General features: G+C 58.0%; 10 protein-coding genes across 10 annotated transcripts; 3 read left to right on the forward strand and 7 right to left on the reverse strand.

Annotated features, from left to right (window-relative positions):
• Nucleotides 1–302: 302 nt before the first annotated feature.
• Nucleotides 303–1,865, reverse strand: LTHEOB_12327 (Rna-binding protein; the record flags this gene model as incomplete). Its single annotated transcript, XM_035509182.1, has 1 exon — nucleotides 303–1,865. One exon carries the CDS (start codon nucleotides 1,863–1,865, stop codon nucleotides 303–305), a length of 1,563 nt encoding a protein of 520 aa, XP_035364716.1.
• An 868-nt stretch (nucleotides 1,866–2,733) lies between these two features.
• On the reverse strand, nucleotides 2,734–3,159 carry LTHEOB_12328 (uncharacterized protein; the record flags this gene model as incomplete). The annotated part of the gene is made up of 2 exons (XM_035509183.1): nucleotides 2,734–2,997; nucleotides 3,094–3,159. The coding sequence occupies 2 exons, from the start codon at nucleotides 3,157–3,159 to the stop codon at nucleotides 2,734–2,736; spliced, it is 330 nt and encodes a 109-aa protein (XP_035364717.1).
• Nucleotides 3,160–3,807: 648 nt separating this feature from the next.
• LTHEOB_12329 (uncharacterized protein) lies at nucleotides 3,808–4,737 on the reverse strand (the record flags this gene model as incomplete). Its single annotated transcript, XM_035509184.1, has 4 exons — nucleotides 3,808–3,841; nucleotides 3,891–4,024; nucleotides 4,079–4,317; nucleotides 4,371–4,737. 4 exons carry the CDS (start codon nucleotides 4,735–4,737, stop codon nucleotides 3,808–3,810), a joined length of 774 nt encoding a protein of 257 aa, XP_035364718.1.
• A 1,452-nt stretch (nucleotides 4,738–6,189) lies between these two features.
• LTHEOB_12330 (Proliferating cell nuclear antigen pcna) lies at nucleotides 6,190–8,296 on the forward strand (the record flags this gene model as incomplete). The annotated part of the gene is made up of 5 exons (XM_035509186.1): nucleotides 6,190–6,238; nucleotides 6,323–6,516; nucleotides 6,570–7,051; nucleotides 7,102–7,553; nucleotides 7,602–8,296. 5 exons carry the CDS (start codon nucleotides 6,190–6,192, stop codon nucleotides 8,294–8,296), a joined length of 1,872 nt encoding a protein of 623 aa, XP_035364719.1.
• Nucleotides 8,297–10,210: 1,914 nt separating this feature from the next.
• LTHEOB_12331 (alcohol dehydrogenase) lies at nucleotides 10,211–11,342 on the forward strand (the record flags this gene model as incomplete). The annotated part of the gene is made up of 2 exons (XM_035509187.1): nucleotides 10,211–10,379; nucleotides 10,432–11,342. 2 exons carry the CDS (start codon nucleotides 10,211–10,213, stop codon nucleotides 11,340–11,342), a joined length of 1,080 nt encoding a protein of 359 aa, XP_035364720.1.
• A 724-nt stretch (nucleotides 11,343–12,066) lies between these two features.
• On the reverse strand, nucleotides 12,067–14,740 carry LTHEOB_12332 (uncharacterized protein; the record flags this gene model as incomplete). The annotated part of the gene is made up of 5 exons (XM_035509188.1): nucleotides 12,067–12,309; nucleotides 12,365–13,966; nucleotides 14,023–14,054; nucleotides 14,109–14,331; nucleotides 14,387–14,740. 5 exons carry the CDS (start codon nucleotides 14,738–14,740, stop codon nucleotides 12,067–12,069), a joined length of 2,454 nt encoding a protein of 817 aa, XP_035364721.1.
• Nucleotides 14,741–17,744: 3,004 nt separating this feature from the next.
• Nucleotides 17,745–18,905, reverse strand: LTHEOB_12333 (Oxoglutarate/iron-dependent oxygenase; the record flags this gene model as incomplete). The annotated part of the gene is made up of 1 exon (XM_035509189.1): nucleotides 17,745–18,905. One exon carries the CDS (start codon nucleotides 18,903–18,905, stop codon nucleotides 17,745–17,747), a length of 1,161 nt encoding a protein of 386 aa, XP_035364722.1.
• Nucleotides 18,906–20,217: 1,312 nt separating this feature from the next.
• LTHEOB_12334 (Heat shock protein DNAJ) lies at nucleotides 20,218–20,994 on the reverse strand (the record flags this gene model as incomplete). The annotated part of the gene is made up of 1 exon (XM_035509190.1): nucleotides 20,218–20,994. One exon carries the CDS (start codon nucleotides 20,992–20,994, stop codon nucleotides 20,218–20,220), a length of 777 nt encoding a protein of 258 aa, XP_035364723.1.
• Nucleotides 20,995–21,542: 548 nt separating this feature from the next.
• LTHEOB_12335 (Fe-s protein assembly co-chaperone protein) lies at nucleotides 21,543–23,639 on the reverse strand (the record flags this gene model as incomplete). Its single annotated transcript, XM_035509191.1, has 1 exon — nucleotides 21,543–23,639. The coding sequence occupies one exon, from the start codon at nucleotides 23,637–23,639 to the stop codon at nucleotides 21,543–21,545; it is 2,097 nt and encodes a 698-aa protein (XP_035364724.1).
• Nucleotides 23,640–25,287: 1,648 nt separating this feature from the next.
• Nucleotides 25,288–26,963, forward strand: LTHEOB_12336 (Monocarboxylate permease protein; the record flags this gene model as incomplete). Its single annotated transcript, XM_035509192.1, has 4 exons — nucleotides 25,288–25,766; nucleotides 25,986–26,240; nucleotides 26,291–26,729; nucleotides 26,796–26,963. The coding sequence occupies 4 exons, from the start codon at nucleotides 25,288–25,290 to the stop codon at nucleotides 26,961–26,963; spliced, it is 1,341 nt and encodes a 446-aa protein (XP_035364725.1).
• Between the last annotated feature and the right edge of the window lie 191 nt (nucleotides 26,964–27,154).

Here is a 27,154-nt window from a genome sequence, read left to right on the forward strand (position 1 = left end):
AATAATGCATTATTGTGTCCAACCACAGGAGTTTGTTTGCTTTCTTCCAAAGTTACTTGCTCTATAATTATTGTCATAGGTATCATCGCTTTCAGAATGACAGGGAGAAAGTCTCTCTCCCTTGAATTACGGGTCTATCGTCTTCCTGTCAGCCGTAGCAGCTGCGACCCTCTACCGTCTTCTACTCTACCACCCCAGTCACTCATCTGCGCCCATAGGCACCCTTATTCAGCATAGAAGCGTAATGATGCGTAAGTAGTCATCAGAAAGTTAAGTTCAGTCTGATGTCATACCGGCCTACCTCACGCCTCTCCCTTCAGCGCCCGAAACTCTTCCTTTCTCCTGTCCAGCTCCGCCACAATCGCCTTCGCCCCTTCCACGTTCGCCTCACCCGCCCTCACCCGCTCCAAGACCGCCTCATCCGTCTCCTTCGTAGCCTCCCTTGCCGCACGCGCCCACGCTCCGCCGCTCTCCGCGTCAGGCCCGACCAAATGGCTCTCGCTCGCGAGGCGCTGTGCCGTATTGCGTGCGTCTTCCTGCGCGGCCGCGATCTGATGACGCAGGTACGTTGCCGTCTGCTGCGCGAGGATGCGCTCGTCATTGGCGGAGCGGAGGAGCGCGGGGATGAAGGGCAGGGTTGCCGACGGCGGGAGGCGAAGCTGCTTCTGTCCCGCGGCTTCACCATCATCACCTTGCTGAGTGGGTCCAGCAGGAAGCGTAGATGGAACACTGAGCTCCTTGGCAGCGGTGGCCGCGGCGTCCACAGCCGCGATGAGCGAAGTGCGGGCGGCCACATAGCGGTCGTACAGCACGTCGACTTGTTCCTGGATGGCCTCGACATCGTCATCGTCGGCGGCGGCATCTTTCTCGTCCCGTTTTTCTTGCCTCTGCGGCGTCGCGGCGCCGCTAAGCATGCTCTCGTCGCCCTCAGGCATCTTGGCCAGCTCGTCCTCGATCCAGGTGATGAGCTCGTCGCGTGCGGCGCGCAATGCTCGTACCTGCGCCTCGATTCCCTGACTCGAGGCGGTAGTCCCCGCCGCCACGGCTCTGCGCAGCGTCTCGGCGTCGAGGCTCTGCTTGGCGAGTAGCAGCTCCTTCTTCAAGCACAGCACATGCTCCTTCGTTTGATCGGCGGCGGCGGCTGCGGAAGCGGAAGCGTCGCCAGCAGCAGTATTTCCGCCACCCGCTATCTCCGGCGGCGGGACAGGTGCATCGCCCAGCTTGTCTTTGACCCACTGGCGAAGATCGTCCCTCCGCAAGGGGTCATCGTCGGGCTGCGCGTCCGCGATCCGGTCCAGGGCGTCCAGTAGGATCTGTAGCCTGGCATGCCGCCGGCGCTGGCGCAGCAGAGCGACGTAGTTTTCGACATCATGGTGAGAGCTGCCGGAATTTCCGCTGCCGCCGCCGGCGCTGCTGCTCCCGACTACCGGTGAGAATGGGTTGGGCGCCATGTCCGTAGCCGATCCGGCTTGAGCCGCGGCAGCTCGGGCGGCGTGCGCTTCCCGTTGCAGCTCGTTGAGCTCGCTATGCAGCGCGTCCCGGCGCCGTTTGGCGAGGGCGTGCGCCTGCACGGCTTCCCAGTACTGCTTCCGCAGTCCAGTCAGCTCGGGCGGAGGTGGAGGAGGAAGGGCGGAAGCCGAGGATGTTTGATCATGTTCGGGCAGCAGCGAGGGTGGAGCGCAAGCCAGGGTTAGCGGCGTGATGGGCGACGTGGATTCGGCGCCTTGCTGCCGCACCGTCCTGTAGATCTGCGACTGCAGGTGCTGGGCCAGCTTCTTCCGGATGCGTAAAGTCTCCTGGCGCGCATGGATGTAGGGGCGCAGGGCCTCCTCCACCTGCGGGAGAGGGCAAGGTAGAGTTGTCATGGTGAGGCGGTTGTGATTTGTTTAGTGTTTATGGAGGAGGAAGTAGTGATGATGGTGCCCAGTAGTAATGGTTGGCCAGGGTGCCGGTGCCCGGGGATGGCCCGCGGCTGGCCCGCGGCGGAGGCAGACTATCGCGCATCTAATCCAACTCTATTCAGACCCGCACACCCATCACAAAGCCTTGCGCATTGGTCCGTCTCCACTTGAAGCATGCTCTTAGTGCGGGCATGATTCATCGGGCTGCAGATATCAGCGGATCATCCCGCACCGTGCTCCAAATCCCCGATACGGAATCATGCGGCGCCAGCCCATTGCCGCCGCCGTTGTTGAAATAAGCATCTGGGGTTGGTCCAGCAGTGCAGATCTCCGCAATTCTCTATACAAGTCGGAGCTTTGCGGTATTCAAGCATGCAACTTAAAAGTCACACTTGCTGCGGGAAAAGCAATAGATGTCTGACTCGTGTCCTTCATTACCTCGTGGAACGGATATTGTAGCTGCTTTGACCCCAGCAGCCGCAACCGTGGGTATTCTAGCATCCACAGCTTCACCGCCCCACTTCTTGGACATGCTGGCCGCGCATCTTGGCAACCGTGGAAACAAGCTTGTGCCCCCCCCTGCCTCTCAGCTGAGCTCACGCTTGTCTCCGCCTCGAAGCCGCGCGGCAGGCCAGGCAGTGAAGCGCTGGCTGCGCCCCGGCTTCTGTTTCATAGCTGCCCCGCGCCGTGATGATGGGCACGCACGCCAAGCCGCCCCGGATACAGCATTTCCATTCCTACCGAGTCTTCGGCTATGCCCCCCACGCTCCTCCTCAGCCATCTAGCGCAAGCTTATTAATCCTTCCCGCTACAGCCGCATCGGCATCCCTGGTTATGCGCGGAGCAGGCCATAGAACAGAGTCCAGGTGAGCACGAAGCTGCTTAGGCTGCCAAACACCTCCCCGAGCCACAGATCTCCGAAGGGGCGGTAAAAGTAGCTCTTCGGCTGCGCGCCCGCCCTCAGCACGAATATGAGCAGCGACACCAATAGGCTCCCGGCGAGGTAGAATAGGAAGCCCGGGTACGACTCCAAACCTAGAGTGCCAGCGGCAACGCCGAACAGCGATGCGGTTAGATTGCGGATCGTGGAGATGGTCTGACGGGTGTGGCGGATATGTCAGCACGTGGTTCAACACAAAGTATAAGGCGGTGGCGGAGCGGGGCGTGACAGGAAGGGTAGTATGAAGCGTACACGGGCGTTGTGCTGGACGCTGTCCTGCACGATTGGCGCAATTGCGAGCTCACGTTCGTCATGCATGGTGAATGCTTGCTGCCTGGGTTATGATGACGTGGAGCGACCGGGCAGTGGCGGACCGGAGCGGTATCGAGGCACGATAAGCCAAGGCGGGGCGGTGGCAGACGAGGTTGTTCTGTCAAGCCGACGGGTGGCCGCGGGTGCGAAGGGTGCGGTGCCTCGGCCGGGGTCGCAGCGGGTATGCGCGGGACGGAGCAGCTCCGAGGTCGGTGCGACGGTGGTGTTTGTGCCCGAACCCGCTGTAACAGGTGCTACGAGTGCGTAGGCGTGAGGATGGGCGAGAGCGGGAGAGGCTGAGGTGTCCTGCGTGATGAGCTTTGGGTGCGAATGAGCTCCTGCTCGGGTTCTAGCTACGACTGACGTCGGCAGATTGCCGCCGTAATCCCGACCCCGGCAAGCGGGCACCTATGATACGACCGTCACGAAACCGGCAAGCGCGCGCAGGCCTGCTGCACCCATTGCTTTTATGTACGAACGCATGCTAATTGTAGAGTGGCGAGCTAAATTTATTTCGTACGAATGCCCACGACAGTCGGAGAATTCTACCTACGTAATCTCCAGATATTACCGATAGGGCTAAACTAGGAGACTATCCATGATCTCGTGCCCCGTATTCTCATGCAAAGACTATGACTCTCACTCTCACGCCACTCAGCCAGCCAAAGGACCGTACTCTTCCAGGTACCTATGAATCGTAAGCAATCAAGTCGCTAGTCCGCGTACTTCTAACTTACTGTTGTAAATGCTCCGGTAGCTGGTAGCCTGGTATGCTGGCCGTCATTTGCAGATACTGCAAGGCCTGACTAAAGTATTGCTGACTATTGCGACTATACGAAACATTGCCGAGGCTCATATATGCTTCCGCAGCCTGTACATACAGGGTCAGTCCAAGTTACGCCCGTTTGGCTGGCGGCCCACAAACCTTTTCGAGCAGATCCCCCGTCATACAGCTTTCCGCATAGGCAGCCTGTACCGCCCGTGCAAAGTAATCCGATGCAGGCGACAGCACCCCTCGCGCCTCGACGTAGTTGGCAGTATGCAGGCGTGCCTCAGAAATTTGCTCCCCGAAGCTGCCTCTACTGCTCCCAGACGAGCCACGCTCGTCTGCATGAATCTTTGCTAACGACGGCTGAGCACGCTGGAGCCAGTATTGACCCAATCCTGGCGCAATCCATCAGCAATCGTCCTCTGGGCGAGGTCCAGTTGGAGCTTACCTTTAAGAGCCGCCGTGCTGTTCGGTCGTTTTTCCAGTATGGCCAGCCACTGCGTCTGGCACCAGTTGGTGATGTCTGTCACGCTACCATTGTCTGCGTCGGCAAACCCAAGGTCTTGCAACACGGAAACAACGTAGCTCCAGTCTCCTGTCGGTAGCGATTGCATGGAGCTGATTGCTGCAACGATGCTCCTCGCCGACTGTAGGTAGTTCTGCCAAGCGTGCGGATGAGACTGGAGAGCAGCCTCAATCTGCGCCGCAGCCGTCTTGCATTGAGCCAAACGCGGGTCACTCATGCTGTCGAGCTTGTCTTCTTCACAGTTGGTGCTCCCTGGAGTCGAAGGTGGACTTAGACACTGGAACGACATGGCCGGCAGCGGTTTGATATAAAAGCTGGCGCTGTCTCCCGAAACGGCAAACGCGATTGTTTAGTGGAAGAGGCAAATAGAGTAAGCAGTTCGGGGGTGTGTGATGGAAAGATGCAGGAGAGCGAATGGTGTAGGAAAGATGCGGATTCTGACGAGCTGCATGGGAGAAAGAGGGCGGAGAGACGTGTCCAGGATGGTATATGAGAGTCGTACGGGCTGGGCATGTGTTGATTGACAAGCAGATGACCTTGTCGTGGGGCTGTCCGGGCTCGTTTCCACAGGTGAAATTGGCATAGCGTTCCAGGATCTGCGGCAGTCTGCCGTTGAGCGCCGCGGCGGAAGCATATCCCACGGGAGCTACCCACCGTTTGGGCCAACTACGAGCCGCAGACTCCGGAGCGATGGCAACGGCGTCATCGTGAAATTTAGGGCTGACAATCGGCGGCCCCGCGTGGCAATACCAGAAGATGCGCAGAAGGCGTTGATGAGCACGTCGTCGTGCCTCCGTCCTGCCTAGCCTGCGATGCTTGGCGGAGGTGCCAAGACCGCCGCCGTCATACGGCTATGCGAACAATTCCCCTCACATCGAGGTTAGCTGGTCCACGGCGGAAATTTTGGCAGTCGAGGCGGAGCAGGTCATGAGTAGACGCGGTTTCGTCGGGGCTATGCTGTCCTGGCTACCCGGTGGCACCGGCACTGCGGCACTGGGGGTGAGGTCGGCCATGTCGAGTTTACGCAACCCCCCCGGAAGGCCTAAAGCGCGCCAGAAGCTTCAGAGTAAGCAGTATACACGGGTTGGCGTCTACGGCGGAGAGGAAGAGCTGGCGAGGAAGGCAGCGGCAGCGCTGCCGATTTGACGGCTGAGCATGGATTCCGGTCCGGCATCGACGGCACCTGGGTAGTCACCCTGCGACTTGCGGTCAGGAGCAGGGCAGCGGCCAGTCAGGAATTTGTCAGACCGGGCCGCGCAGAAGGTCGAGTTCGGGGTGAGCGCGCTCGGGCGGAAAGGCAGTGCTGACGAAGACCAGGGCGGAAGAGCGCGGCCCCTGCTGCGGTGCGGCCTGGGCCTGGGGCTGGCTAGGTTGTGGTTGTTTCGCTTGGCTCTTACTCGGGCGGCTGTGCTGCCATCGCATTCGCCTGCTCGCCCGCATTGCGCTGCATAACGGATGCACGCTCATCGGCTCGCGAAGGGGCCCGCGCCCGCCGCGTGGAATGAGGACGTCCGCCGCACTCTTGAGCATCCTCCCCTGACGCGCCGCATGCGTTCTCGAAACATCACCGCGCCAACACCTGCAGCCGCTGCGCTCTCAATGGTCTGAATCAGCATGCGCCGCATCTGATCCAAACATCCCGCCGCACGACGTCACGCGCCCAACACCAACCACTCCATCCACCAACAGCATTCCCCCCACTGCCGCCCGCTCCGCTAAGCATGCCCGGCGGCTGTTCGCCATGGAAAACATCATATACGAAGACTCGCCTCTAGCGGCGTACCTCGAGGGTGCGTCAGCCTGCGCTTCCACGCCTGCGATTTGCGTCATGTCTGAAGGAGAATCACAGCGGCCGAGGCTAACGCTCGCCGTAGGAGAGGGCACCGGTGAGCCTGACTGGGTTGCGTCCGTCGACGACGACGACGACCGCAAGAGCGACAAGAGCCAGGAAACCTCCTTTGCCCCCCGCGGGCCCTCCAGCCTCCAGTCCAAGCTGCGCAAGAAGCTTCCGCGCCCGCTGAAGCTGCCTCAGCGCGGCTCCGTCTATCGCCTCCAGAATGCCTATTCTGTAAGCCGCCCTCACCGCCCCTCGCCCGCCCAGGACGCTTACATGAAGCCCAGCGCGCCGTCAATTCCCGCTTAGGAAGCGCCGACAATACCCGTTTCCTCGAGCACTTCCGCTTCACCATCGTATCCTCGCAGCTGCTGAGCGAGCACTCCGGCCAAACAGCGTTCAAAGTCCCGTCCGGGCCTGCAGATGGGTCCGCACAGGCGGTCGAGTATAAGGGCGGCTCCATCAACGTGACGGGGGCCACGGCTACTGGCGTGGGGGCCTTCGTTGTTGTCTCGTTGCTTCACTGGGCTCGGGAATCAAAGCAGGGTGGCTTCAACAAGGGGAGGCTTCTAGTCGTGGTTATGGCGACTGCTGTTGGTCTGACGGTTGCATATGCACATGCAAGGCGCCAGTGGCTGCAGAATCTAAGACATCGCGCCGTCGCCGCAGCCTCTGCGCTGGTGTCCAATCTGCAAGCTTTCGACACCTCCGCTTCTTCGGCCGTCCTGCTGGTTCAGGAAGTCGAGCTGGTGTCCCGGGGCTACCGACTGTAAGCCGTGCAGTTTGCCTCCCTTTGAGTCAACGCTGATGTCCATCCAGGAGCACTCCTATGCCGCCCATCACGAGGCTCGATGACAAGAGCCAGATCAAGCGGTGTGCCCGTTTAAGGCGCAGCCTGCGCAGCACATTCGCCGCCACCCTCCCTGCTTTCGCCGATGTGTGCGCCACCTTGCGCATTCTAGTGGAGCCCGATGATCTTGAAAGATACCTCGATGTCTACGACATCACTTCCCAGGACTTGCAGGAAGCTGCATTGGGATATTCCGAGGATGAGTTTGAAGACGGCGAAAGCCTTAAAGCCCTGCGCATCTGGCAGTACCGCCTTGTCACCCTGCGCAGGGTTTTCCTGTGCTCTCTTCTCGCCCTCGAAGCAGACGGTGACAGTGATGACTTTCCACGCTGGCGCACGGCGATTGATGCCATGGAGCGCCTCACCGAGCTATCCGGAAAGTGGTGTGAGAAGTTGACGCGCATTCTCGGAGAAGAAGAACGTAAGTTCATAACATCCCCTTTAAATTGCCAGTGGACTGATGATGTAGAATTCGTGCTGCCTTCGCCGCAACCGAAAGCTCCGTCTACGCCAGGAAAGGAAAAGATCCGCGCTTCGGTCCGGCAGATGAGCGCTCTGTCGCAGGGTATCCGCGGCTTGCAGGCCAAGATGCAGATCCTCCGCGAAGAATCTAACAAGAGTTTGGAGGAATCAGCCGAAGTGACAGAGCTTGGGTCGACGTTGATGGCACAGTACGACTCGATCGGGGCCGATCTCAAAAACCTCGTGCAAGCTTGGGAGGCAGGTAAGGCGTCCTTGGCCCTGAACATCGACAGACAAGAGCGGCGCATCTCGCAGGCGTCCAGCGGCGGACTCCGCTCGCCTGTGCCTAGCCTGGGAGGGCTTACGGTTGTGGACGAGACGGGGAGTCCTAGCGACGCTCTACGGGCGCTCAACGGTGAAATGCCACTCTCCAACCGAAACTCCGGGTCTTCTATTGCATCGAATAGCGGATCGGACGAGGAGATTTTCGAAGCCATCGCCATGCCTCGCACTCGGTTGTCGATGACGCGCGAAGAGCGCATGGCCAAGATCCAGGAAGATCGGATTCGGCAGGCGTCGGCGCGGGAACAGCGCGAGGCGAACACCAGCATGTTGCGGGAACTGGAGTCGGTCATCAGCCTACGGCCGGGACAGAAGAAGCCTCGTCCGGCGACGTACGGCGGAAGGGTATCGTCCTATTGAGCCTCCCGAACGTCAACGAGAAGGAGTTGGACTTATATTTTCGCATTTGCATAGATCTGGCGTTTGTGCGGCGCGCAACGATACAATCCGGCGTTCCTCGGGATACATCAGCGGTGAGGTAATCTGGGTTGCAATGTGTGGAGATAATGTCAAAAGCATGGCCGCATGCAGGACGGGCGGCGTTCTCGGAAACACTGATGGTCATTTTCAGTTTGGGGAGCTGGCCAAAACCCTTTTCATTGCTCTCACTAGTAGACACCGTCATTCTCTATTTTTTATTGTCTATTTTCTACGACGGAGATGGCGTCTTACATACGGTACAGCCTTGGTGTGCAGGTCACGCAATACCCAAGGACTGGGAGGCTTGCAGTGCGCTTGGTAACACGGTTTCAGTTGATTAGCATAGAGTTGGTGATGATAGAAGACGAGTAGGCCGTGATTTGGGCTCGAAAGTCAATTGATTACAGTACATGCTGGGCGACAGATCCGGTGGGGGCCATGGGCTTGCGGTGATTATGTTGGAGGCGAAGCTGACGAATAGGCTAAATATAACGCCGATGTGGGTGTGGCAGGATCTGCTGGATCTGCACTGGCTGCAGAAGAGTGGGGAGACGGGTCCAGCGATGTCGCGTGGCTTGTTGGTCATGATGTGAGGAGGTGAGGGCGTCAGAACCTTAAATTCGCCTCGTCCTATGCAAACAGACGGCCGCACGCGCCACCACCGCCCTCCACATCTACCGTGCGGCCCCTCGGACCGCAACGGCACCGTGGATCAAACATGCAGTGTCCCGCGGGGCGAAGAAGACTAGTAGAGCGTGGCGGCGCTTCGGAAACAGACTATATCCCACGAATAAAGTGGGGAAAGATGACTGCACAAGTCCAAGGTCTAAACATGCAATAAAGCTTCCCACAGACTGGTCTTTCGGTTCGTGACGGAATTCTATCTTCAGTCTGCATTCTCATTCGTGTTGACAAGGAGTTAGGTTCATGATACAGTTGCTCGATGGACGGGGCAAGCGGAGTTCAGGTGCTATCTCCGGGTCGGATTAATGATCTTTGTAAGGAGAGCTTAAGATACTACCTAGGTATGCGCATGCCGCGGGTCCCAGCCACTGCCGAAGAAATGCCACGGCCGAGACTACCTAAACGGGAAGACCCTGCAAGTGGCGCGCGGAATCTTTCGTTCTTCTGGCTTCGGCGAACCTCGACGCCGGGAAGACGCCTACGACCCGGGTTCCAGGGCACGCCTATCATTTCGCGTCTTGGCTGATGCAAATCGAGCAATATTTTTCACCGTCGAAAATTCGATACGAATCTCAATGGCCGGCGGAGATAATGTCGTCCTAGTGACGAAAAGGGCCGCACAGACACGATCTTGCCTGCAGCACCTTTTCGTGTCGATCACAGATTTTGCTCCTTTTGCCATTGGAACTTTGGGAGGGGTGCTATTCTGCAGCAGGGGACGACAGCGCGGAAGCTTCGACTCCGCCCACAAAGCGGCTTCCCGGCATCAACTGGCGCGGCAAGGACGGCGAGCGGTGGGGGTCTTGTTGCTGTCAGTCGATCTGGTGTCGGGTCGGAGGCACAGGATCGGGGCTGTAGCGGCAGGACCCTAGCGCCCCGAAAGCTTGAGCCCATGACGCATGTCGAACCTGCGCATCTCCAGAGCCCACTTCCGCTCCAAGTTGCCGTCCTAGCGCCGCTGTTAGGAGTTAACGGCGGAGACGACGTAGTAGCCATTGCTAATGCTACGCAAACTGCGGTCCCCTTACGCCTGGAATACCGCCGAACTGATAAAGCCATATAAACCATGCATTATCCGCACTTCCGCCACGTCCATTCAAACCATTCTCTCTGCTTTCTAGCTCGATACCCCTCCCAATTTCCATCTCTATTCCATTCCTATTCATCAAAATGTCCACCGACTACAAGTTTGAGGGCTGGTGCGGCCTGAGCCCTGAGGCCGTTGACGGCAAGATGGTCTGGCAGCAGTACGAGCCCAAGCCCTTCACCGACGACGATGTCGACATCAAGATCCAGGCCTGCGGTATCTGCGGCTCCGACATCCACACTCTCCGCTCTGGTACTTGACCCGTCTTCCCCCAATGCCACATCGACCCTAACTCTCTTCACAGGCTGGGGTGCCACCCCCTACCCTTGCGTTGTCGGCCACGAGATCATTGGCCGCGCGGTGCGTGTGGGCAAGAACGTCACCCACGTCAAGGAGGGCGACCGCGTCGGTGTCGGCGCGCAGGCTTCGTCCTGCCTGAAGCCCGACTGCGCCGCCTGCGCCGACGGCGAGGAGAACCACTGCCCGTCCATGGTCGGCACCTACGCCGCCAAGTACCCTGACGGCAGCAAGAGCTACGGCGGCTACGCCGACTACAACCGCACGCCGGGCCACTTCGTGCTCAAGATCCCCGACAGCATCCCCACCAAGGACGCCGCTCCCATGATGTGCGCCGGCATCACGCTGTACAGCCCGCTGAAGCGCGAGGGCTGCGGGCCGGGCAAGCGCGTCGGCATCGTCGGCCTGGGCGGCCTCGGCCACTTCGGCGTGCTCTTCGCCAAGGCCCTGGGCGCCGACAAGGTCGTCGTCATCTCGCGCACCGCCGCCAAGAAGCAGGACGCCGTCGAGATGGGCGCCGACGACTTCATCGCCACCGACGAGGACCCGGACTGGGCCGCCACCCACGCCAACTCGCTCGACATCATCGTCTCGACCGTCTCGTCGCCCAAGATGCCCCTCATGGGCTACCTCAGCCTGCTGCGCTACAAGGGCACCTTCATCCAGGTCGGCGCCCCCGAGGACGCCCTGCCCCAGATCAACGCCTTCGCCCTCATCGCCAAGCGCTGCAAGCTCGGCGGCTCCCTCATCGGCGCCCCCGGCGAGATCAAGGAGATGCTCGACCTCGCCGCCGAGAAGAAGCTCAAGCCTTGGATCCAGGAGCGCTCCATGAAGGACGCCAACCAGGCCATCGTCGACATGGAGGACGGCAAGGCCAGGTACAGGTACGTCCTGGTCAACGAGAAGCACGCCGAGTAAGCGGCCTCGTACAAAATCAAAAATAGAATCCGGAGTTGGTCTTGTAAGGGGCGCACGATGAGTTGAATTAGACGCGGATAGAACTGGCGTTTTAATGATAATGAACAAAATGAAGCACCTTTTAAATATCGAAGAATGAGCCCTTGTGACACTTCAGTTCATCAGCCTTGTAATGGGCTCCAGCTATCATCCGGGTCAGGCACCATTCTCATCAACCAAATAGCAATTGTCTGTTCATGAAAGACGGTAGAGCGATTGATGAATACGAAGAGGTTGAGCGAAGTTTGCTTAATACGGACACATGGGTAGCAACTACCCTTCCGGCGCCACGAACATAACAGATGACTCCAACTTTCAAAATAAACGATAAATGTATGACTCCCAGGTATCTCTTTTCTTCTTTCTTCATTCCCCACAAAAACCCCTTTTTTTGTTGCCGGAGAAAAGGCAAAACCACTAATACCACACATAACCAGGTATAGGAAGGTGCCTGCCAATTCTACACCGGCAGATTGCAATCCTTAAACTGGGAAAGGCGCAATCAGTGACGAACCACGATAACAAACAACCGAGTACTACGGTGATGTTTCCGCCCACGACCTCAACGAGTGACTACTCCCGACTGTTCACATAGCATGCTCGTTGTGGTATGAAGTGTCGTCGATAAAAAGCCCAGCGAGTGAGAGCAACCAAAAAATCCAGGCAACGCCAGCCTGCGCAAAATCTACATCATCGTATTTCTCTCAGGTGTACCATTACCCATGAAGACGCTTCCGCCACTCATGAATGCAGGGTTAATCGGTTGCTGTTGTTGTGGTTGTGAACTTGTTGGTGATTGTTGTTGTTGTTGCTGCTGCTGCGGCTGCGGCAATCCGTTTGGATCGGACATCAAATCCGGCATGCCCATTGGCCACATAGGGTTTGAGGGGTCCATAGCAGTTCCTTGGACGTACGAATCCCAAGCGTCCTATGAGATCATCAGTTTATAAGGTCAGAGGCCATGGTGCTCAAATTGTGCTTACCCAGTCAAGGTTAGTCGAAGGTATGTCCATGCCTTGTAGCGACATGTTTGATGCACCGAACATTTGTGAGAAGGGGCTAGCCGCGGAAATTGGACCAGCATTCTCACCGCTGGAAGAGGGTCCAGTGTATTGGGGCGTGAGCCCAGAACCGGTTGAGACCGCAGGCAGGGGATCGTTCAGGATGTTACCCATGGAGGCGGGAAAAGATGGTCTGGTATCAAACATGTTTGAGCTGTTGGGAGTCAGTGCACCTGTGCTGAGCATCCCAAGAGTCATTGCAGCCGAGTGCTCGGGTGCAACGTTGGCGTCATCCTGGATGTTGGCAGTAGTGGGGTACGCTGCTGCCGCTGCCGCAGCGAAGTTCGTTGCTCGTAATGGTTGGTTCGACTTCAAGGTGTTCACCATAACGCTAAGAGCAGTGTGGGCTTTGTACGCCTCCATGGAGCCATTTTGAAGCTCCCCCCAAATAGGGATTGCACGCTCGACTGCTGCTAACATTTCTTCCTTGCGGTTTTGGCGCCAGCCGTAAACATCACCGCCCGGGGAACGACCCGCACGCTCGGCCTCCGATATATGGTAGAGGTCAAGAGCAACGACCATTGCTGCCACCAGGAAATCGTTCATTGTCAGGGACGTAATGAACCACTTTACAGTCCGCAGGCGACCGTTCGGTTGTGATTCGGCATGGATTGTAGCCTGATGCCTCAGCATCGCCATTGATGCATCGATGCAGGTACGGCGGGAGTAAGCGTATCTGGCGTTCTCGCGAGAGGGACCCAGGAATTTCTTGTGAAGCACAATCTGCGACTTCAAGTAGAGAAGCTCAAGGCTAAATCGCTGCATGATCAATGTTGCCGGGTCCCTTGCGGATTCGTCCATCGATCGCAGTTGGAGATGAGGGGGCGTCTCCGCGTGAAGCTCACGCAGTCGTTGATCGAGCTTGGTTATTCCATCGTAGGAGGTGCAGCTCAGCACTTGAGATTTTTCCACCACCTCCGAAAAACCATAGACTAGACGGGATTTCGCAATCATGTATGAGCAGGGGGTTGCTTCGGTCATCGGCCTAGACGCCGGGAGTGTCTTCATCTCCTCGTACAGCTCGTCGTCGTAGATATTCCGTGGAAGTTCGGTACTGGTGTCGGTAGCCCTAATCATAGGCGGCTGTCCCATTTGGTGGGAGAAAAGAAGATCCATTTTCCTCACAACACACCAGACACGACGGCGCATCTCGCCGTTGAAGGGAGACAGCGCTCGATAAGGCGCAGGGTCTCTGTGGTAGCCCATTCGCATAGCCAAACGGACGATGATTGTCCAGCTGACCAGCACGCCAACCTCAGCATCTCTGCTGCGGGCATACTCGGCCTGTACGTGGAGAATAAGCGTTTCCAGCATATTCGCCACGGGAGCCGTGATGTCGGCTCGCAGAAGACATTGTGCACAACGTCTCCTGTACTCACTAGACATGTCCCATGTCTTTCCGCGATACTCAGGAGGTTCATCTCCTGCGCGATGGTAAGACTGAAGGGCAATGCACATCATTGCATAAGCCATGCCGAGCCAGATGACCGGAGTCTCATCAGGAGCTAACCAGTGTTGATCGTACTTGTTCAACTGTCAGCAAGAGTACAGGCGCAGTCAGACGGTTCTGGAAAACTGACCTGTTTTTGGAAGGTGGGTCCATGAATGATATCTTTAAAAAGTCAGCGCTGAGCTCGTTAGTCAAACGCGGTACGGCGGGACTTACGAAAGCCAGGATCATACACGTTGAAATAGCGGGTGATTAGCAAATCCGCAACTACTTTTGTGGGGAATGCTGCCATCAACTCTGCCCTTTCTGCGGGCTGTACCGAACCAAACAAGAATGCAGTGCCAGGGCTTATTTCATCTGTGTAAGCAGTCTGGTGCCTACGCAATTGCTCCTCGTACTGCTTTTTGTGCTCGTTGAAATAGGTCTTCACCTCGGCGATCTGCAGGCATTGTAAGCTGCAGGATCACGGTGGCCGAGGCTTGGTCGCGACATACCTCGCCCAAGATAGCGTACCAATGTGCTTCGGATGCAAATATGGTCTTGTTGTTGTCCACCTTCATGACTCCAATGGACTTAGCTACCTGTTCAACGTCGCTGTCTTCGTGAGCTGTACCCCCTTGCTCTTCTTTGATCGTCTCGGGCGCATCCACCTCGATGGATTGGTCCATGGTGGTGCTGCTGCCGCTGATGCTGCCTTGATGGCTCTGCGGATTAGAAGGCGTGTTCATGCTCGCAATGGCGGCGGCAGCGGCAGCGGGGCCAGCCGACTGCGAGCCATTGGTCATGAGGGACAGAACCAGCCCTTCCAGGCGGTCGATGCGATTTTGCATGTCGTCGGGAGAGGTCATGGCGCTGTGAGTGGATGAGTTCTTCTTGCGACTCCCAGGAGTTGCATATGTGCAGGAGGCATTGTCACCTCGTTTCGTGCAGTTGTCGCAAGGGTGCCCGCGATTGCATTTGAGCCTAACGACAACAATCAGCGATGATTCCAGCTGGTGACCGCGGTGGAGACTCACTTTCTGTGCCTGCAGGGTGCACATGAGAGGGGCACCCTATTCCTCTTACGAACAACGCGGAACTGGCCATCTGGAGATTGTCCAGAATTGGACGAGGTGGCAGAGGGAGGGGTCGGCGTCATGGCGAATGATGTACAAACGGAGGCAACGGAACTGCCGGGCTTGCAAAGTCCGAGGAGAGAGAGGTGTGATCGGAGGGGTGGGGCGACGATTCAGTCAGCAACCCAAGCAAAGTGCTCTGCGGCCTTGGAGGATGCTCGGGCGCACTAAGAGCTCAGACTGCTCGCAAGGCGTGACAAATTTGAATATGAGGAATCCAATGCCCGGCTGGAGTGAGCTTGATGCTGAAGCAGGAGCCTGGGCGGGCGGCGGCCGGGGTTGGCGAGGCGATTGGTCGCGCAAAAGCGGAGTTGAGCGCGGAGATGGCTTAACTCCAGCTTTCTTAAGTAAACGATCGCGGGAGGGGACGCGTCAGGGACGCTGCCTAATATGCACTCAGCCCCTCGACAGCGAGCTTCCCCACGGTGTCCCAGCACGGCAACGTCGTTTTCGGGCACGTGGTGGTGCGAGCCAGGGTCGCAACGGTATGTTCTGTCCAGAGGATAAGGTTTGGAGCGCTGCTGACCGCCCGTCGAGGCAGAATGATGTCGCAGAGGGCGGCTGTAGAGCGTCGGTCGAGCGAGGGCTTAACGCCGCAGTAACTCCAGGTGGGCGTGAGGGCGCACGCGGGACGAAGGGAGCGGGGCTTGCCGTCTGTCCAGCTCCAGGAGCAATGGGTCAGCCTTTGCGACTCGGAGGATCGGGGCAAGAGGGGGAGGCGGGTTGAAATAGTGCTGCGCCCTCGCTCTGGGCAGACAATCGCTCCGCACGCGGTTGCGCTCACCTCGACAACGCTCCGATAAGGTGGGAAGAAGATGGGTGCGCAGCAAGTCGTCACGGCGGATGCAGCAGCCGACTGGGCGCGATGGAAAGGGCGACTGGCGGGGTTGGACTTGGGCGCCGTCGCGAGGTGAGGTGGAGAGGGAGATGGATCCAGGCTCTCCAGTGTGCCGTCTGCTATCTTCACAACAAGCGGCCGCGCCAAGACTAGGTCAGTCGTCTACCCTGCTCCTTCCAGGCCAAAATGCTCGCTATCTTTGCGCATATGTGACTCACAGGCCCCTACTGGCATGCGCTGCACACGCACAGCCCTCGAGTGCTCCCTCGACTCTTCATGTGCTAAACTCCTAACTCCGCGATGAGCTTTTCGCATCATGTCATCGCCCTGAGCCCCTCCGTCACCACCTGAGCCTCAACTCCAGCTCGCAACCCTCGTTCTCGCGCCCACGCCTTCGACATCCCCCATCATCGACCGAGAGCCTCTCTGAGCCTCGCCCTGACTCAGCTGCTTAGCGTGCTGACAGAGACGCCTGACCGCCCAACCGCTGCTCGCTCGACCCAATTCGACCGCACCCCTCATTCGAGCCCTGCCACCATATCGTCATACCACACTTTAAAGGAGAGGCCATCGTCATCCACATTCGCTGTTGATCATACTGGGCTGAGCGGCGCAGCTTGCAGCATGTCCGGAGAAATATAATCCTTCTTGATGAAGGATGCGACGGCCAATCCTCTGAGCAAGTCGTAGCCGCTATTCTTGTCCATCTCCGACGCTTGCGCCGGCAATGACTTGATGATATCATGCTTCCCCTCACCCGTTTCAGAAAACGCCTCGATGCATCACGTGTTCCGCTACTACCAAGCACAGTCAGCACAAGAAACCTATGTCATGGTACTTCAGAGCCAGGATCAGCGGTATCTGCAATACTTGTTGGACCGCTGGCACACAGGAGTCCTGGTTCTCTTCGGATCGCGCCGACAATACGAACAAATACGACAGATTTGCTTTTTCTTGACGTACATCCATCGTGCGATGTGGACTGGTCTTGAGCACCGGCATACCCTTGGCACAGCTATTCCTTTCGACCATATTTGGAGTAGCCTATTCCAAAGGTGTCCGAATAGGCATCCCGATTGAAGCTCAAAGCCCGCATTCCACCGAGATTATTGCTGATCTGAAATCACAAATGCGTCTCGGAAAGCTGAAACCTCTTTTCCGGCTGAATCCTTCTGGCGGTCACATCCCAGTACCAACAGGGCGCATATTTGAGACGCCACATTAAATGATTTAGGCCATTTCCCAACACCCCTAATCCGCACCCTGTCCTTCACTGGCAATCATCCATGTCTACATTCGAATACCCATGCATATGTAGGCGACCTTGATAGCGTTGCCCGGATAAATTCTCCTTCCGCTTATGGCAATGCATCACCGATTCCTGCTGCCATCTCTGCGTTGGGAAGTAGGACATCTGTTGAGAAACAGTGAGTCGCATGACGTAAACCGATCAAACAGACTCAGCATCAGCACCCACACTCTTAGCGCTGGCGCTGCCAGCAACGCCAGTTCAGGACTTTGCTTCAGCACAACTTTGTCTTCAATAGTTTACAGCCGCTAGCTTGTTTACAAAGAGGATGGCAGCGTCTACTCAGAAATTGCGCTGCTAGGTCTCATGTACCCTTGTTTCGCTTCGACTGGGAGACACTTGTCTTGTGCAGTAGTTAGCCCGAAGGTTTGTCAGATAATGTGTTTAAAATTTTTATCTAAACTTCCCCAAACGGCCCGCAAAGATGAAGTCAGATATAACGCTTGCATACGTTAGGAGTATGTCACTGAATATACGCAGAGGGCCTTATGTCTGGACCAGGCATGGTCTCGTCCTTTGGGCCGCAATGAATTTTTGAATTCTTTACGATAATTCATTATGTTCTCCCAATTGTAGTCTTCATCTTGAAATCAAGAGTCCTCCTTGGCCGGCTCCCAAACTCTCATTTCCTCCTTCGCCTCATCCCACCTATACACTGGCCCATCTCCCACATTGTACTGATAGTAATTCTCCGTGCCCCCTCTGACCATCGCTCTTCTGAACGTAATGTTGATCCTACCCCTCCCGCTCTCCCCACCCTTTCTTTTCGGAATGCTATGTAACCAGTTCGCCTGCGTTGTCCCGCGCATGAGAACCATGTCTCCGCTACCAAGCGCCAGCTTCAACGGCTTCTCCGCTTTCCCACTCTTCCCATCCTCGCCTTCAACCGTGCCCTTTGGTTGTGGCTTCCTCTTCATACAAAAATCCCTCCTCGCCCCCAGCGACAACGAGGCAATGGCCGGATCCTTGCCCAGAAACCTCTCGTCATCGCTGTGATACGAAATGCTGTCCTCGCCGCTGGCGTAGTAATTTACCAGACAGAAGTTGAAGCGCTCGCCCGTCTCCCTCTCCACAGCGACCCGCAGCCGGTCCAAGCAATCGGGCATCGGGCGGGGTCGGCATCCGTACCGGTCCCTCGCCACCGGCCTGCCCGACTCCCGTTCGGTCACGAGGCCGGAGAGGGCGTCGAAGCGGGACGACTCGTCGACGCCGAAGACGGTCGTGTACCGCGGCGTGTTGATCTGCGTGTCGATGCCGCCTCGTTGGATGCGGTAGCGCACGCGGTAGAAGGGGAGGGAGGTGCGCAGAAAGGAGAAGAGAGCGTTGGCGGCGGAGCGGGGTAGGAATGGTTCATAGTAGACAAGGTCTAGATAGGGTTGGTCGTTGATGGGGTGGCCGATAGAGGCGGGGCAGGTGGCGTTGGAGTTGGTCAGGGCAGATGAAGAGGGATCAGGAGATGGTTCGGTGTTTTTGCCATTGTCTTTACTCGCTGCCAGTTCGGTCTGGGCGGAGCTGGGCGGGCCAAGAGCGGAGAGGACAGAGGCGGGGAGGAGAGGAATGGGGAAAGGGTAGGTTGGGTGAGTGGAGGGCAGCTCATGCGAGCGATCGGCAGGATGGTCGAAGCTGACGTTGACACGTTGTTTCTTGGTGGATATCGTGGACGATGATGCTGGACCAGTGACAAGTGAGGGTGCGATGTTGTGTTGCGACAAGGGCTTAAAAAAGCTGTCCAGGGTCCGTTTCTTCGACATGGTCTTTGGATGCGCTCTTTTTCCGTGACACAAGGGTCTCGGGTCCACTCTAGGACGAATTCCAGCTGCCAGCTGACGGGCGTTAGCCTATTGGTGGTCCCGAGGGCTTGGTTTTCGAGTGTGAGTCGATGACGTCAACAAATCACTTTTCTCGAAACGGCCAGAGCGAGTACGGGCATCGAAGTGTAGATTTACCCATCCATTAACCGCGTGTCTCAGCCGTGATCACGCAAGCTAGATGAAACAGATCAGCCAGAAAGAATTATCCCGAGCGACGCGTTGGGGTAGCAGCGAGTTTGCCCGCCCTGTCGCACGCATGCAACGAGAAAGATTTACACTCTAATCTTCTTGTCTGCTGCCTTTGCCCAGACGTTTCATCCCTTGTGTCAGCTTACTTTTTCCGTGGCTTCGGCAGGAGCTGTTTTCGCATTTTCGTCGTACCCCGGTCGATGTGCGAAAGCATAACTATAGACGCCGCTCTCTATCTCCCGCGAATACGACCTTGCTTCAGGGGTCTGCGGAAAACAAGTCCGTCACGAGATGGCCAGGCGTGATTCATGCGCATGGAGCAATGGAATCTGCGGTGCCACCACACGCCGTCCGTTAAGCACTGCTGAAAGAAGAAGGATGTGTGCAACATGCCGTGGAGCGGTGTGGAATAATATGCCTCGCCGCCGGCCAATCACCCGCCAAACTTAATCGTAGCCCCGAAGCATAAATTCAGCCGAGTATGCAGCGTTCTTTGTTCTCAATACCACCCGGCTATGCAAGGGAAGGCCAGAATCCAATTAAGCCTTTGATCCGTGCCACCGCAGCTTATCTGCTGCGCGACATCATGTGCAGCTCTTCGAGGCGAGGGACGTCCGACGCTCCCGAACATTGTGCAGAAGAAATGAAGGGCACCAGAAAGATAGCGGTTTTGGAATGCCTCGAGGACAATGCCCGCAACCACCCGTTGGACAAGCTGAAAGGACATCGGGAACCTTCAGGCGCGCTACTTGGTGCGACGAAATTGTGTGGCTGGACACGAGCGCGGAATCTTTGCAAGTGTCGGTAGGGTCCGAACGCGAGAAGGCTGTGTTCCCTCTGGTCTTGACAATACGAGCACGTATACGAACTAACGTCGATAGAGCGTGTCTATTAGGTATCTAGTGCGCATGCCGACAAATGTCTAAGAACGAGTGGGACGACAACCTACAAACACAGGATTGTGAGGACCACCAGTAGACCATCCAGTTCGCAACTCGTAAGCCCAGTACAAATTTACAAAGCAGAAGAAATTGATACATCTCCGCAATGACGTTATTCCAATCTAATGCTGCAGAACCACTGGCTTCCCCGGCTCCCACGAATCCAAACTGTCTTTGATGTTGACCCAATATCTCAGCTTCACCGCCTCGCTCTTCGCCGTCTCGACATCATCTTCCTTGAATGCCTTATCCAGCACCGCCACGCTTTGGTTGATCTTTTCCTCATTGCTCTCTTTCATTGCTAACACTTCCTCCTCAGTCTCCGCTTCTTCGATTGCCTCGCGCGCCTCCAGCACCTCCATGAGCAATTCAGGGTCCTCCACCTTCAACCGCTCATCCTCGGCTACGTCGATGCCGCGCAGGTGTAGTAGGTGCTGCGCCCGCAGCAGCGGGCTCTGCAGCGTGCGGTAGGCCTCGTTGATGCGCGCCGACAGCGCCTCTGCCCGTCGCTTATCCGAACCCCCAGGTTGTCGGTCCGGGTGTGCTGCTGCTTGTAGCTGTATGAACTCGTTGCGTAGCGCGCGAAGGTCGATTGCGAATGGTCCCGATGGCGGCGGTCCTTGCGGAAGCGTCTTTGGGAAGAAGGTATAGTGCGTGTGACTTTGCGCCGCAGCCGAAGCTGGAGCAGTTGAAGATGATGATGAAGGCTCCGAGTCCTGCGATCGTATGGACGTCGTGCTGAATGCGCTGGCATGCGATACTGGAACAGAGAGAGCGGCGGAGGTGCGGAGGCGGAGGTGGGAGGGCCGGGAGGCGATGGGTGAAAGCGTAGGGGCGTTGAGCTCACGGCGCACAATGGCGCGGAGCCAACTGAGAGTCTGCGGTGTGGCTGCACGCATCGTATCGCTAAGATGGGACGTCGGGGACGTGGCGCTGTGGATGTTGATGTTGGCGGTGGTTGATGAATGGCACTGCGAAATCGCTGGAGAAATTCGAGCCATGACTCGAACCGCGTGCAGCCGACGTCACCATGCTTCCCCACCATCCTGTCACTCAGCAGCTTAGGGTAATTACATGTTACAACTGTCAGGATTGTTTCTGAAATAATGCAAGGGTATTAAAAAATATTCCATGATCCAATCCTTCGCGACTAAGCCCGCACCCTTCAACCTTCCTCGCTATGTGTTGAATGATCGCCCCTGAATCTACGACAATAAAAAGATGCTTGCGGGTATCTACCAGTTTGCACATCAACCAAATCTCCCAGTAAACGCAAAGAAACCAACCGCCCGCCCAGCATGCGGTGTCTGTCCCCAAGAAACTAAAGGAAATGTGGCAACCTGTCCTTGCCTCCTGATGTTACACAAACGAAAAGTCAAACCGATATGTAATTGTCCAAAGGAAATACCATCATCACACCTTTCCAATCTCTCGTACGTATCGTGAATTATGCTGCCTGAGAAACAGGCTGAGGCGCGTGGTCTTGGGAGACGTCCATCTTGTCCGCCTCATGGACGTCGGCTGTGGGCGACCGAGTGTGACCGTTGACCTGAGATCTCCTTTCCGCGGGCTCGTCAACCTCAGACACCGAACGCTCCGAGGGACTGGTGACTTCGGGTTTGACCTTGGCCACAGTAGGTGACGTTCCACCCGGGAAGAATTGGTCGTGGAAGTTGCGGCGGTTAACCTGGTCATCGACGCCGTTGGGAAACATCTGTTTCATGATGGCTTCGTGGCGATCCTTGTCATTGGCCGGCGCATTTTCCTTGTCTGGCGTGCTTTCGGCTGTCTGGCTGCCATTCTGGCTGTCGTTGCTCATAGGAGCGGTGGCAAGACTTGAGGTTGGCGTGTTGGCACGCTGTTCCAGGATACGCTCCTGCTCTTTGCGAGCATGGACCTTGCGCAAGTTCGCAGCACTGCTTTGTGAACGCATGTCGGGCCTGCCGTCCTTGCGGATGAGGACGCCATCCGCATTACGGACAGGCTTCGTTCTAGTTTTCTTCGTGTGAGCATACGGGTCACCACTAGTAGTAGGCCGCGTCATCTCAATAGGCCGCATGGCGATGGGACCGTTGCCACCCGAGCCACGGCGCACAATGTTCCCACGAGGAACCTTGGTACCGTTCGGACCGACGTCCATGTGATAGTAGCCCTCCGGTCCGGGCGGATAGTTGGGTTTATCCCATTCTGGAGTTCCAAGTTCGCGAGCGTCGGCAGGCAAGCTCCGACGGCCGCGACCACGACCACCTCCTCTTCCGCGTCTTGACTCCTTGCCAGCGGAAGAGGGTCCACGATGCGCATCAGAGTGCCAGTTGTCTTCGGCATGGGGTTGCTCGGTGGAGGTGTACGGAACGAAGGTTGTCGGCGTGGCAGCGGGATACTGTTGCTGCTCTCGCATGGTTTCTGCGTGGTAGTCTCTTCCGTCCCTCTCGACGGGGTCATATCTCATTGGCGCCGACGCTGGCGCCGACTCAGGGCCTACGCGTGGCTCGATAGGAGCAAGCTTCGGCCGCTTCGGTGATCCCATCGTCTCCGACCGTCCGTCCATAGGACTATCTACTCCGTTGGGATGCTGTCTCTTCGCAGTGGGGTTCACCGAGACCCAGCCGCTGTTCTGGCCCGGCTGGCCTCCGGGAACGACACCTTGCATCTCCTGAGACGCAGGATGGTAAGGTTGAACTGGAGGCGCTGGCCGAATATCAGGGCGCAGCTCTGCGTGACTCGGAGTGCCCAGACGGGGTACCGGCGGAGACGTGTGGAAAGGAGGTGCTTGGGCGTGCGGCGGAGCGGGCGCATGTGCCGGGAGAGGAGCATGCTGCATAGGATGCGGAGGTTGTATTTGGCTTCCTTCCCGAGGAGAGGCGTAGGGGGCTACAGAAGGCGCCGGTGGTGCGCTGTTCGGAGGCGCTGCTGCGGCAACGGCTTCTTCCATCATCTTTACGCGGCGCTTGACAATCTCGAGCTGCATTTTCAGCCCGTCGACCTCGTTGACCTTGTTCGCGACGTTGGTCAGGTTGGTGGCGAAGCTCTCGAGCATTGCATCATCGATGCTGCTGGCGGGCTGGGCCGGAGGTGCTGGCGCAATTGGACGGGCAATGATCTCTTTTCTCAAACTCATAACCAGGCTCTCTATGCGGAGCATATCTTCGGAGAGGCGGTTGACGCCTTGAGAGAGAGCTTCAAAATCCCGGCGGTGGGTGCTGAGACCGGCGGTGTTGAACTGCACCTGGGTCTGCAGGCGCGAGAGGGCGTCCATGGACACATCCTGCGGACTGGGGCTGGGATAGGCGACCTGGTGGCCATTGGTCCGGTGGCCGTTGGTGGTGGGTGTTTGGGCGGGCAGACTGTACTCGCGCGACCTGGACGAGGCGGGCGGCGAGGGCCGGCCGCTGATTGGAGGGAGGGTGGGTTTTTGGTGCGGCGCCGGTACGGGAGAGTGGTGAGCAGAAGGGGGCGCGGTGGAGGAGTGGGCGGGCGCCGGGGAGGGATGGCTGTGAGTGAGGCGGAGATCGGCCTCGGGCGGGCGCTGGTCGAGGTCCATCATGGTGGTAGACGGCTCGTCTTGCGAAGGGGTGGTGTCGAGAATGGGCGGCGCTTTCTTATTAGTCTGATCGCATCGCAGTTCCATTCTTGGCAATTGCAAAATTCCCGGAGCCTATGCGATGACACATGTCAGCAGTGCTTGCAAATAAAGGGCCGCATGCCACACGACGAAGCGGGCAGGGACGGGCGCCACGCACCAGACGAGCGCCTTTGTCTCGGGAGCCTGGGCAGCGGGTGGCAGGCGAGGAGGAGTGTCTATGTATATGCAAGCGCGCACCTAGTGTGGGCCCGCATGGCTTCTTTAATAAAGTAAAACATTGCGGCCAATATAGCTCGAAGGTATAAAGCAGATTAGCGCGCAATTGACCGCCCCGAGGGCACCAAGGGCGATTAACCTTTAGGGCCGTCCGTGCAGGGGGAGGCAGCCGTTGTGTGGCGCTGCGCTTGAAATTGGCCGGGCAGCGGAGGCTCCAGGCAGTACGAGCGTTCGCTGCCCGCGATGAGCCAACTGCGCAACACGTCCCCTGGCGGCGCTGGCTCCTCCACGTCCACCTCTGCTGATACGAGATCGCTTACACCGCGCGCCCGCGGCCACGCCGCAACCTCGCCCGGCGCGCCGCTGGCAGTCAACGCAGGCCTCGTCGCAGCACTCGCAGATCGTGGGCGCCGCGGGCACCGGTGAGCGCAGCAATGGCAGCGCGGTGGTGGGGCGCTCGGGGCAGGTGGTGAAGCGTGAGTCTACAAATATCGCCTGGATCTGCTGCGAGCAGGATCGGCCTCGCGCATCGTGTTCCTCCCCTCCAGTGCTTGCGTGCTTCTACTCACGCCTACAGCCTAATAGCGGCAGGGTTACGTGCCCTTCCGCCGCAGCCGGTACGACAAATCGATTATTCATAGAATAGGTGCAGCCACAGCCAACGTGCAACGGTAACTTGGCCGAGCCTAGTCGACCAAAGGATCACGGTGCATGATGATAAGCACCGCGGCCTTGCCTCTCCTGATCCGGCCGCCGCCCAATCAGCGGCGCAAAGAAAAAAAAAATCCGACGAACCAGGCGACGCAAACGGCCGCGAAGCAGTCGGCGACGCGCTCCATCAGGGGCTGTTGTATTTGCCCCAGGCGCGGGCAGTGGCACAAGCACCGGGCTGCTTAAGCTCGCGCGCCCTTGTTTCAGGGCCCGTCGCACGCAGAGCAGGGCGTGGAGTGACGGTCGTGATACAGCAGCTATAGCGGGGCGCGAGTGGTGTGCCACTCTAGTAGGTGAGCAAGTAGCAGCAGATCCGATATATCCGCGCCGAGCAGGGCCACAAGAAAGCACAAGCGCGTCGCAACCTTAAAACCCGCCACCTGCAAACTTTTTGCGACACATCCCTGGGCGTGCCACGGCCGGCAGGTTCCAGGTCGCACGAAACATCGCCGACGTGCTCCTTACGTCAGCCATGTTCGCATCTGCCTGCCGGCCAATGGCGTGTGCGCCGCCGGATGCAGCAAGCGTGCTTGCAATAGCCAGAGCGATTGCAACGGTCCCGCATTCTGTCAATGCTAGGGCGCGCGCACCTGCGAACGCCTAAAAGGTGAAATGCTCTATGCACGTAGCCATGAACGGCATCTGTCCTTTCTTCTAGCTGCACGCCAAGCCCCTTCCAGCCATGTCAGCTACAGCAACGACCACCACCACCGCCGTTGAGCTGGAGCCAGTTTCCCGCGATGCGCCCGCCTGGGCCCAGGCCACCGCGCCCACCGACCCCGACAACGTCGTCGAGGCGTCGCGCATAGCCGATGCCAGCGTCCCCGACGGCGGCTACGGCTGGGTCATTGTCGCCTCCGGTGCGCTGCTGTCGTGGTGGTTCATCGGAACCTCGTACTGCTGGGGCGTCATCCAGAACGCCCTAGTCCAGCAGGGCGTTTCGTCAGCGTCGACGCTCGCCTTCGTCGGCTCCGTGACGGTCGCGTGCAACGCCGTCTTCGCGGCCGCCGCGGCGCAGGTCCTGCGCAAGCTGGGCTCGCGCTCCACCGGCCTCTTGGGCGCCTCCCTGCTGGGCCTGGGCTACGTGTTTGCCGGCTTCTGCACGCATAGCGTCGCCGGCCTTTTCATCACTGCCGGTCTGATCACAGGCGTGGGCATCAGGTAAGAAGATTTATAGCGCTATAAGTGCGCGCATATACCCGCTTACTTCATGCACGTTGCTACTTCGGACATAGCCCTCGACTTCTATGTCCGGCGTGATCGCCCGTCGCATGAACTTGGCTGGCTGGAGGATGCTGCCATTAGTGGGCACTGTCGCTTCGTGCACCGTGCCTCCAATACGCGGAGAGACAGGGAGCATGCTAACGCTTATTCTCACAGCCACTGCTATATGACCGTCTCGACCATCACCGCCCAGTACTTCAGCAAAAAGCGCGGCATCGCCAACGGCATCATCTACGCCGGCGGGGGGCTCGGCGGTGCCGTCACGTCTCTGGCCATGGAGCGGTTGATCGAGGAGGTCGGACCGGCGTGGACGTTTCGAGTCATCGGGCTGCTGACCCTTGGTACATGCTTGCCGGCCGCCTGGTTGCTCAAGGAGCGCACGTCTATCCAATCAAAGAAGTTCATTGATTGGTGGGATCATCCTCCCCTTTCACAGCAGACGATGCTCACACCAATCGCAGGCGCCTGGCCAAAGATTATCGCTTCGTCACCATCTTCCTTGCCGGGGCCATAGGAACCTTCCCCCTGTTCGTTCCGCCCTTCTTTCTGCCGCTGTACAGCAACTCGCTGGGCATGTCGGCCAGCACGGGCGCCGGCCTGCTGGCGGGCTTCAACTTTGCGAGCGCTTTCGGGCGCATCGGATGCGGGTTCCTCAGTGACGTCGTGGGCCCACTGAACACGCTCTTCATGTCGTTCATGCTGACGGCCTTAAGCATGCTGGCGCTGTGGCCTGAATCGACCAAGGTGGCGCCGCTTGCGGTGTTTGTGGTGATCAACGGGGCAGCAAACGGCGGCTTCTTCTCGACCATGCCGACAGTTGTGGGCAACGTATTTGGATCGGCCCGCGTGGCAGTCGCAATGGCCATGATTGTCACGGGCTGGACTGGCGGATACTTGCTGGTAGGTGCCCGGGTCGCATGACGTCGACGTGCCTATCTGGGGGCACGGATGCTGATCGCGAGATAGGGAGCGCCTATTGCAGGATTCTTGCTCAACGCCTACGGCGGTGAGAAGGCAGGCTTCGAAGCATACCGGCCGGCAATCTTTTACGCGGGCTCGATGGCGTTGGCGGCGGCGGGATTGACCGCTTTTGTGCGGCTCAGGATCAATCCGCATGCATCGGGCAAGCTATAAAAAGCCGGTAGGGAGAGGGTAGGTAATAGATGACGGCACGCGAGCGCTCCGACCAGGGTGAGGGGGTCCGAGAGCTAGTGACAGTTGTTCAGGGCCGGTGGATGGCCCTCCTACACGGATACGACCCTCGGCTTCGCGTAAGCGGGTGCGTCTGCCGGGGACGCCAGGAGGCACTGGTTGGGATTTGGAAT

The sequence above is a fragment of the Lasiodiplodia theobromae genome, assembly GCF_012971845.1.
Source record: "Lasiodiplodia theobromae strain AM2As chromosome Unknown scaffold_61, whole genome shotgun sequence".
Taxonomy (NCBI): Eukaryota; Fungi; Ascomycota; class Dothideomycetes; order Botryosphaeriales; family Botryosphaeriaceae; genus Lasiodiplodia; species Lasiodiplodia theobromae.